The 10,861-nt window shown below is 45.1% G+C and overlaps 3 protein-coding genes across 3 annotated transcripts; 1 reads left to right on the top strand and 2 right to left on the bottom strand.

Moving 5' to 3' along the window:
- Positions 1-288: 288 nt before the first annotated feature.
- Positions 289-1,585, bottom strand: CCR75_009256 (uncharacterized protein; the record flags this gene model as incomplete). Its single annotated transcript, XM_067967298.1, has 2 exons — positions 289-330; positions 392-1,585. The coding sequence occupies 2 exons, from the start codon at positions 1,583-1,585 to the stop codon at positions 289-291; spliced, it is 1,236 nt and encodes a 411-aa protein (XP_067815198.1).
- Positions 1,586-1,863: 278 nt separating this feature from the next.
- Positions 1,864-7,926, bottom strand: CCR75_009255 (uncharacterized protein; the record flags this gene model as incomplete). Its single annotated transcript, XM_067967297.1, has 1 exon — positions 1,864-7,926. One exon carries the CDS (start codon positions 7,924-7,926, stop codon positions 1,864-1,866), a length of 6,063 nt encoding a protein of 2,020 aa, XP_067815196.1.
- An 889-nt stretch (positions 7,927-8,815) lies between these two features.
- Positions 8,816-10,218, top strand: CCR75_009254 (uncharacterized protein; the record flags this gene model as incomplete). Its single annotated transcript, XM_067967296.1, has 4 exons — positions 8,816-9,223; positions 9,295-9,531; positions 9,607-9,741; positions 9,809-10,218. 4 exons carry the CDS (start codon positions 8,816-8,818, stop codon positions 10,043-10,045), a joined length of 1,017 nt encoding a protein of 338 aa, XP_067815197.1. The 3' UTR covers positions 10,046-10,218.
- Positions 10,219-10,861: the final 643 nt, after the last annotated feature.

Here is a 10,861-nt window from a genome sequence, read left to right as displayed (position 1 = left end):
AGGAACTTGATATATTATCACAGTTTTACGTTTTCTCTATAATAAAGCCTTAGAATTTACTCTGCGTAAGCTAAGATTTCTTAGCTACTGAGAGCCTTCCTCTGCACGTCGTGCAGAGAGAAGTACTTTTGCAATTTTACAATGTTAATCAGATGGGCAATGCTGTTGGCAATGTGGCCCAAGACGGCAACGGCACTTCAAATGACCAACTGGGGGTTTCATATCGATAGGAATGCAACCACATAATTACATCCTTGTTTTCAACCTCGAAAATTCCTTGGATTTTAGCTATGCAGACTTCGCACACTCGAGTACATCGAAGTTTATCATCTTCATGATGAAATTTTTGGTAATATGAAATTGGAACAGCATCAAAGAGGACATTCTGTACTTGCCTAATTGCAAGCCTCATCCCTTTGTCTTCATTCGGAATTCCGTACAGCGGATCGTTTACGATTGAAAAGCCCACGTGTTGTAAATGCACTCGAAGTTGATGCGTCCGACCCGTTAAAAGGAGGCATTCAACGATACTTTCGCCACCCACGGAGTCTCCACGACGACGCATTAGCGTTACACAAGGCTTGGCGTCTTCTGACTCACTCACACATCTTTTATGTCCTTGGCGTGGTGACATCAAACCGATTGGGGCTTCCACGCGCCAGTATTCTTCACGTAAACTATCAATCGTTACAAATGCTGAGCAGAACTTAGCAATGCCTGCAGAACCCATTGCCGTGACGGGAAAGTCGCCTTGAACTCGCGCTACGTAGTATTTCTGCACCAAACGCATGCCAGTTCCTTGGTTGATAGAAGGATTTGTTAGCTCAGCCGTAAGACTGCGTGCCTTTTCCGCCGATTTGGCGAGTATCAGCAGTCCTGACGTCAATCGATCCAATCGATGCACTGGATAGAGCTTTTGTGTTAAACTTTCCTTCTCTGCGGCAATCCCTTGTCTGTCATGATGCAGTATATGCGTCAGCGAATTAAATTGAAAGCTGCCGGTTGGATGCACGGGAACGCCCGAGGGTTTATTTACCACCATCAAGTCGTCTGTCTCCAAATGGATCCACGTCGTGGATAGCGACGCCAATGTCGATAACTCCATGGCAGTCTTGATCGGGAAATGAATTGCAGGCTCATGTCGATGCACGACGTGCTCAAAGAAACTTCCACGTTTCAGAATCGTGTCCAGCTTCGCCTCTTGTCCATTCACCCGAATGAGCCCCAGCTGAGCTGCTCGCGCGCAGTATTCTGACGAGAGGGTGGAAAACTCACTGGCAAAGAGATCACGCAAACTACGATCCGTCCACCGGTCTTTTGCAAAGAGCGCAAAGCGATGGACGTACGGTTCAATTCTCCGCACGACGCACGAGTGTCCAGCCACTCGATTGTCACAATTAGTCGACATGCACGGCTCAAAGTGGACAGCAGCGGAAGGCGGGACAATTCGTTGACGGTGATTTCTACTCTTCCGCCTGGAAGATGCTAAGCCCTCCAGTATTTGCAAAGACTTGCGCTCCGCTAACCATCGAGCCTTTTCCTGCTTACGGTGCTGCTTCTTGCTCTGCGGAAGAATGTCCTCCATTGTGGAATATGGAGTCGATACACAATAATTGAATACATTTTGGGCAACTCCGAGCGGCTTCGATACTTTTAAGAAATTTCGTGTCGATAAATGGGTTGCTTGTGGCTGCTCCCATTATTGGAGCGTGTGTATTTTACAGTAATTACCTAATTCTAATTTGCACACAAAAAGTGGCTAAGACATGCCACCTCGCAGTGAACCGGGCATGACCGTTTTAGTCGCTTTCTGCGCTTTTAAATAGTCAGCCGACGATAGCTAAACTATCATACTTTACAACCTCAACGTCGTATATTTTGCACATGTTTCTGAATCTCCACCGCTGACGCCTCGGAGATCCATGGCAACATCCTTCTCCAATGCATTTCGTTAAATTTATGCACTGGCACTTGTGTTACTGAAAAGTTTTTAAAGCGAAAACTTAAATTCAGTGCACTGTCAAGTGACAAAGCTGGAATAGAGCGAAAGAACTCGAGTCGGGATGCGAAATTCTCGTCTAGCGCTCTTGGAACCTGATCACTTAAGGGACCAAGACATAAAGAAGGAAATTCGTACCCTTCGACGAGATCCTCGTGTGCAATTTGGTGAAGTTGCGAGCATAGAGTATCGATGCAATCTTGCACAATAATTGTCACGTTTGGAAACGGTAGAATTCGCTGAATCTCGGATTTTTCACCAGTGTGAACAACAGCTACAATGACTTTCTTGTGCATGGCCAAAGTCAATCTAAACAACAAGCCGCTTTTTTCATTTTGGTTTGGAGGTGTATTCTTCAGCGCGTGTACTTGTTGGCTTGTTAAGAAAAGAACGGCGGTGCGCACACTAAGTAAAACATCGACATGGAGCGAATCTGTAATTGTTACGCCACAGTCGGCGCTCTTGGACGATAAAAGGATTGCATATATTTTGGAGCTGGCAAAGGTCGAGCTTACGAGAATGTTCCACTTCATTGACTGGGATAACCTTTGCGAGTGATGACAAGTTAGATCGACAGTAGACGTCACGGACCGTTTCGCAGGAACAAGAGACCTTTTACACGTCAACGTTCCATTCGAATAATGAGAATACGCAGCACTTTCTCCGTCATGAGCCATTCCCTCTTTCGTCAAATGGAATGAATCAATTGCTCTCACATCTCGTGCATTTGCCAACTGGTCATCTTTCGACAATAAAATGTTGTTGCAAACTAGTGACGTCTGTGATTTTGTTTGTTTCAAGTTTTCTTGCCGATTTTCCTCCAATGTGTTGAAAGTTTCAATGCCATTTGTTTCCATCTCGGTATGCAAAGTGTCATTAAACAACCTCTTGGTCTGATTCAACGGACAAATGGTAGGCGAATCGAGTTGAATCGTATCAGCTGGCAAGCAATTCCGTTGGTCACAAGCCGCTTGGAATTCCTCCACAACTGCTACAGCAGTTGTTGGCGTCGTCGTAGTCTTCGTTTTGGTATGCATTTTATCAAGACAAGCACGGATAATTCCATTTGATCGAAGTGCTCCCCAGTGCCTACCTAGTGGTAGTGGAGAAGTCTGTGATGCACAAAGTGATTGCGCATAAATAGCCCGCATATTGGGACTTGATTTCAATTTCTTCTTTGACGTGAGATCCCCAACGTCTTCATAAGATTTGACCGACTGTGAATACAGAAGCTGCGACGAATCGTTAATAAATGAATTGTCCGCCGCCTCTTGATCGTCTTCTCCATACTCATTATCATCGTCGTCATCATCATCATCTCCCCCTTGCACTTCAGCTGTTTCTTCAATATACGCAGCTGCTAAAGCTCGTGAAGTCTCTCGCTGCTTCTTCTTTCTCTTGAGACGCTTTTGCAATGTTCTTGACGCTTCTGGCTGTGAACACAAGTGGGAGGGAGAGTACTCATACTTGCGTTTAAGTCGCCGAAACTTTTTACGTTTCTTTTCGACCTCCGCAGAGGAAGGCGATGCTAATAAGTGACTAGGAGATGCAATATTTGCAGGTTTTGAAAGTGATGGATGGGATAGGGAAACCGTTGCTTTCTCAGGTAACGTTGACAAATCCGAAGCGCATACTGGAGCAGAAGATTTGCGGTGTAATGAGCAGTAAGCTAGAAATAAAGTATAACATTCCTTGTCGTCACTGCCTGAAACATCGACTTGATCCATGCGATAGCCAGCGAATGCGGCACAACTGACATGAAAGGCAGTCAAACATTGCTTGTGTGCGCATTGAATCTTTCCATTACCAATCTGCGAATGGCATATTGAACAATCGAGATTCTTGCGGTCTGGATCAAGTCGAGTTAATTCAGAAAGCATAAGAGAATCATCCACTCCCTGCTCGACTTGTAACTCTGGAATCCATATATAGCATTGAACGTGAACCCAGTGGTGGCATCCCGTCCGCTTGTACGCACCCCCGCGGTGTGGACAGAGCTGACATCGTGGTGGATTAGCAGCGACATCGTTGCCAGTCTTTAGAGCCACCGAGCAGACGGCACAGAACCACTCGGCATCGGGTACAGAGAGAATACCATAGCAGAATTGATGAACTCCCACGTTACATCCATCGCAAAAGAGTATTAGATCATCATCATATGATTCACGCTCAAGACACACAGCACAGCAGCCATCGTCCTTATGCTCGAAATCAACTTCCTTCTGATTTGTATGCGTAGCACCATGAATATACTCGGCTAAATACCTTTTTGACGGGGGCGTGAATTCCATTGGATTAATAGCTAGCATATCTTCAGCGTCAGAGTCTGCTCGTGTTTTGGAATTAATATTGCTTGCTTGAAGAAAACTACTTTCATTCGCAACCACAGAACTTAAATCATCGTCAACTCGTTCATGAGCTTTGTCTTCTTGAATGCCAGCTCCCACAAACTTTTTATCAGGAGAAGCTGCACGTAGCGAGACATTTAATAAATTAGATGCCATTACAGGACCATTCGACAATGATGGAAGTAATTCAAAGGATTGTAATTCGTTTTCGGTCTGTTCTTCATAATATGGCATTTCATTGGCAGCACTAACACTTTTTTGTGCACACGACACAGGTGGTAACTCTGAAAAATTCTCCTTTGTGGCTCGAGGCGTTTCGTGCTTTTTAGAACGTAGTACTTGAGCTTCTCTAGCTGGCTCTGTTGGCAAAAGCTCCATTGTTTGCGTAAAAGTCAGTGGATTGGCATCAATAGCGTTTTCATCAAATACCAGTTGTCGCGTTCGACAGGTTTGCGAAGCCGTCTCAGCTCTGTTTGAGAAATTGTGATGACTGACATTTTTAAAGGAGAGCGTCGAATCTCGAGTTGGCTTTTTCGCGCCTCTAGAAACATTAGAGTCAGGCCACTTGCTGCCAGAGGCAGTTGTTTTCGCCTCAGTCATATCGTCCTCGCTGGTCGGAACCAACAAGGATGTTGCTTTACAAGCATCTATCTTCTGCTTTTCTCCTGTAAGGGTCATTGAAGCAGTATTTTCACAGCAACCATTGCAATTTATAACGTCCTCAGTAGTAGTAGAGATATTACGGGTTATCAAGTCGGCATATTGCGGGCTAAAGTGCGTGTCAAAGGAAGAGATCGATTCTCCAATTGTATCGTATACGTTGTCCCATGTGCTTGCAAAATCGGGCTCATCGGGCGTTTTACATTGTTGCGAAGCAGAGGTCATCTCACCTTTCAGTTTCGAGTCGATTATACTCAATCTAGTGCTGTGAAACTTGGTTGTTCGAGACCTTAAAAATGCTGCATGACACTCATTTCCATGTTCCACAGAATTTGCACGATTGTTCGAGCTCGCCACCTCAGCTTCTTCTTCCTTATCAGCATTCATACTGTCATCATCATCAGATTCATCTTCCAAATTCTCGTCGACACCGTGAATGTCGCGAACTAGACGTAGCAAAATAAGCGACCGAACAGAATAACTCACTTGAGTGCTATCATTGTTTCGCACCAACGTACGCGATTGGCGCCGTAGTAGATGTGCCCGATCAGCAACAATTGGCACCAGCTTATTTCTACAGCTATTCGCGAAATTTGCCGGAAAAAACTTCAACAGCGCCACAGCTCGTTCAGCATCACTGAGCTGCCACGTATTAGGGTCAAGAATTGTCGACGACATCTTCCCACCAACTTGAGAAGCATGGAAAGTTGGTATTTTCATCTCCAGCTCTCGTAATTGCGGGTAAATGCCGGTTGGAAGCATACGCGGACACTTTGCGAAGATAAATCTACTTTTATAAGTTGTTAGCGCGCGACTAACAGTCTTCGCCGCTGATGTACTACGCATCAACTTCTTTTGCTCGTCTCCTTCGGTCACGAGGATAATTACATTGCCAACGCGTTTTCGTCCAGTTCTACCCAGTCGTTGAATCATCCGAACAGGCGACGTAAGTGCATCAAAAGAGACAATAAGATCAACTTCTCCAATATCCAGGCCTTCCTCGGCAATGCATGTGGCTACAAGGACATTAAAGTCGCCTTTTCGAAACCTACGCACAATTTCTTGCTGTACTTTTTGAGACTGCCCCTTGTTTTCTTTTGCTTTGCCGGACGCACCCTGTCCAATGAAAGGCTGCGCGTTAACAATAGGTGCAAGTGGACGCAGTAGCGCTACAATTTCCGATACGCTTGCACGAAACTGCGTAAAAACGATGGCTCGTGTGCTGGAAGCTCCTGCATCATGGCGCTGAAAGTGCTCTAACAGCACTTCACGAAGTTTCAATAGCTTTGGATGGCTCACAGTACTATATAAGCTATCACCGCTTAATGCTAAACTTGTTTCAAGCACTTGAAATGCCGAAGACTGTAGCATTTCTCTCTTGGACCACGACAATTTGCCATTCTTTCGTTCTTCCACCCAATTCAAGATTTGATCACGAAAGCTATTGAGTCCATGACCAGTCAATAAACTTTTGGCGTGTAGCAAACTCACGAGAAGCGCTAAGTCACTCTCTGCACTTCGCTTTGACGCGTACGTCGAGCTCTTTCGAAAATTCTCTCGAGCTTGCAGCACGTACCAGCTCGTCAATTTATCTGGATCGCTATTTCGAATAATCTGATTGCGAAGTAATCGTTGAATGATCGGCGTGAAGAGCTTGAGAAATTGCGCCTTGATTTTTAAAATTTGGTCGCCGAGACGACAAACAATTACCTCTTCTTGCCGTGCGTGCGTATATTTGCGTACATCCACGTCATCAGCTGATCGGCTTTCAATATGGGAGATGCGTAAATTCGTCACAACGTCTTGAATCACATCAAATTTCGCTCCAGGTGTGGCCGAAAGTGCCAAAATGCGATACTGTTGCGTTTTTGCTTCAATTTCGTGCACTACAGCGCAGTAGGCGTACTTTCCCGTAGCTCTATGAGCTTCGTCAACAATGATGCACACAAATGTTTCTGCCTTGCAAATACCTCGGCAAAGATCATTTTGCAAACTTTGAGGGGTGCAAAAGAACACGCGTCTGGAGTTCCACAGCACGCGACGCATTGTCGGAGGAACGTTTCCTTGCAATTCTGCAGTATCGGAAAGCGGAATTCCCATGATTTCATGACACGCTTTTATTTGCTGAGCCACAAGTGGCTTTGTCGGCGCCATAAACACTACCTTTCCAGTCGGAAACCAGCGGTAAAAATTGTACATGACAACTGCAGCCACTAGTGTTTTACCTAAGCCCGTAGGCAATGACACGAGCGTGTTGTGATACAATGCTTTTTCTGCAATGGCCAATTGATAGTCTCGAATAGAGTAATTTGTCGGGTACACGAAATGCTGTGCGGCATCAATATCAATCCCGGGCACGCCTTTTGAGCGTATAGAAATGTCGAGATATCTTGTTTTGGCCACTGCGTCTTCTCCTGTTGCACGCCGCGTTGTTTGCAAAAGCGAATTGTCTGGCTTGACCTCTTCTTTTGCTCGTTTTGAATAAAAAGACTTTATTGGCGACTTTAACGAAAAATGCGTTGTATTTGCTGTAGCGGATTTTGCTAATTGATCTCTTTGTGTCAAGGTGAATGATGTAGGCTTTGAGCATACACCATCATTCTTTATGGATTGTTGCTGTGGCGGTGAAGTCGTGGATTTGTCGAAAGTAATTCGAGTCTGTATAATCTTCTTGGCTGAGGTAGTGTCTTGATCCTCGTGCAACATGAATACTCGTGGTGCCTGGCATACTTGACATGTAGTTCTCGCCGCGTTGTTTTGCAGCGTACATGACTTGCAGCTCCACATATTCTTATTATAGCAAAAGGCTGATTGAGGAATGTTTGTCGTATCATTTAGACGGCTGCAAGATTTTACATAACGAGTCTCGAGTGCCTCAATCTCCGATAGCAATGCATCGTCCCAAATGTCCTCTTGCATTGCAACAAAGAGTGGCCAACACGCAGCAAATAAACCCTTTTCAACCAATCAAATGATCCTGTATTTCAGCGTCTTGCTTATTCATCATACGATGCTAGCAAAAAAGCCAATTTTGTTTTAAAAGTTCATTTCTGAATGCTGTGCTAATTTTTTTGTGAAGGGCTGTAACCAAGGGCAAACTTATGCAACTGATTTTGCTATAGGAAACAGGTATTCACAACTTGTGATTATTTCATCGACTCGCTCAGCATGGGCTGTTTGTCAAAAATTTGCGTGCTCGACAAAACTTGCTATGTTTACAGGGCGCCAAAGGCACAAACGACAATAATACGGTCGAGCTCAGAATTCACAGATAACCGCCAAGCAGAATAATTGAGCCGAAGAATTCACCAGGGCATGAAGTATTCTATACCAACTGAGGCATTCGCGGAATTTAAAGGTGATTTCTTTTGTGCATCTTGATTATCATTTTTTAATACTTGACTTTCAAGCACTAATTAAAGCAACTCATTGATGAAAGGAAATACTTCAGGCCTCGCAAAATGTTACTTCACACATGCTACCATACTTTTATTCGGGTTTGCAATTCGAGCATCCAAAATTTGCGGAAGGAATATTGTTGCACGTTGATTAATTTTAAGTACGTAGATCTAATGCTCATCACAGAGAAAAGAGCAACGAGGCAACAGCGTGCGTATTTGCACCGGCCGTCAATATCTTTGAAATGCTGCAATAACTGAAGCAAATTGCCATTTATAGCTCAAAGTCACAAAATAGAGAACTGAAAAGACACAATCGTTATCGCACATTAACGACTATTCGTCAGTTTTTCAGTTTCAAATTAAAGCCTAGTTTGCATTTCCGGATGTGTTTCCTCGTTGCCAGGCACATGGCTACAAGGCTATCATATCGAAGCACATGCAAATGGAACCGTACCTCCTTCCTTGGTGCTGCGGCAAACCTATCGAGGTGCGTTCAAAGCGCCACCTTCTCCACGGAAGGCACAGGGCCGGTCATTTACTCCCGCACGCAGAAAAGCGTAGCTGATTCCGAACGCGCAGAGGTTCAGCTCAGTCGCCTGGCTGTAATTGGCGGTGGCAACATCGCTGAAGCTATAGTCACGGGTGTGCTTAAAACAGAGCTCATTCCCAGCTCTAAGATCGTCGTGTCCGATCCCAACCCGACCATGCGAGACAAGTTCGCCAAGCTCAACGTGGAGACGCACGCGCGCAACAGCACGGCAGTCACAAATGCGGACGTAATATTACTGGCAGTCAAGCCACAGATGATTGACGACGTACGTCAATAGCTGACTCCTTTGATTCGCCATTGTTTCGATATTTTGATTGATGATGCGGAAAATCACAGGTGCTGCAGGCTGTGAAAGTGGCAATGGATCGAAATGCTTTGGTCATTTCTGTGATGGCAGGACCTACCATTAAGCTGCTGCAGAAGTATTTAGGGCAGGACAGTCGTATTGTCCGTGCCATGCCAAACACGCCAGCAATGATAGGTGAAGGCGCGACGGTGTGGGCGATGTCGTCAGAAGTCACAAGTGCACAGCACGAATTGACCAAGCAAATTCTTGGGTCGTTTGGCATTGAGGTCTGGTTTACATTTATCAGTTATTGTTTATGCAAATATATTAAAAAAAAACGTTTTTTTCAAATTGTATCGTAGGTGTTCATTGACGATGAAAAAGCACTCGACATGGCCACAGCGCTTTCGGGATCTGGACCAGCGTATTTCTTTCTTGTCGCTGAGGCGATGATCGACACGGGTGTCCACATGGGTTTTTCTCGTCCTGTGGCGACGGTATTAAGCTGAAAAATTGTCGCTGCATTCACACCTCATGCTTTCTTTTTTGATGAATGTTATGCAGAAATTGGTGCAACAAACAATGCTAGGATCTGCGCTTTACATGCAGTCGGAAAACGTACACCCCGTCGAGTTGCGGAATAAAATTACAAGCCCAGGCGGAACCACCGCTGCTGGCCTCTACCGCGCTGAAAAGAATGGATTTCGTGCCGTCATCGCTGACTCGATCTGGGCCGCCTATGAGCGCTGCCACGAGCTCGGCTTGCCTGAACCGGTGCAGCGCCAGCGTCCACGCTCGTAAGAATGAGACAACAGATGCTATGCATTTGGTATTTACAAATAGCATAATTTGGAGTTTACTTTTCCAAAACTAATATTGCAAACTTTAAAGCAGTTCTGCAATACTTGCTGAACATCAAGTTGTTAAGCGTTAATGTGGCCCAATTTTACGTTATGGGTAAAATACCTTTTTTTCTATTCGAAGTGGGTGTAACGGAGCACTGCCGACTTGTAATGCTTCTATACAAGGCCACTTCGCACTGCTTCAGTGCGAGTGGTGCCGCACGTCACTTTACGTACACTATTGCGTGCAGAGTTAAACTATCTTTAGAACACTTGCTTTATAAAGGGTTAAAAGATGGGGGCTGCTATATGGACACTCCCCTTCTGCTGCTTGGACACCCCTTACCCATAAATACGTATTAGCTTGGCTGACGTATACCTAATAAATTTCTGCTGCGCGCACCACACCCCCTCCCTCAATGGATATTCTGTGAATGCCGACATGGTATAAATGCTACCGCCTCACACACCACCCAAAACAACACACGAGAGAGTTAAACCATGGCTACCGCCTCACACTCCACCCAAAACAACACGACAGAGTTAAACCATGGCGTGGTCAAAAGGTGCTCTCTATATTCAACAATTTCCCTCTATACTTTTGTGGTTTCGCTTGCATATATTTCCCAGCGGTGGTCAATGTCTGGCCAAACCGAATCAGCCTTCAACTTCAACGCCTGGTAGTGGAGGCTGTGATACCAGTACGATACTTTCTCCGCTTGGTAAGGCGTGCAGTGAAACGGTAGGGTTGTAACGCTTGCCTCTTTTCCATAAA

This window comes from Bremia lactucae, linkage group LG10, assembly GCF_004359215.1.
Source record: "Bremia lactucae strain SF5 linkage group LG10, whole genome shotgun sequence".
Taxonomy (NCBI): domain Eukaryota; phylum Oomycota; class Peronosporomycetes; order Peronosporales; family Peronosporaceae; genus Bremia; species Bremia lactucae.
Note: the sequence above shows the minus strand (reverse complement) of the source record. Positions and strands in the feature narration are given on the sequence as shown.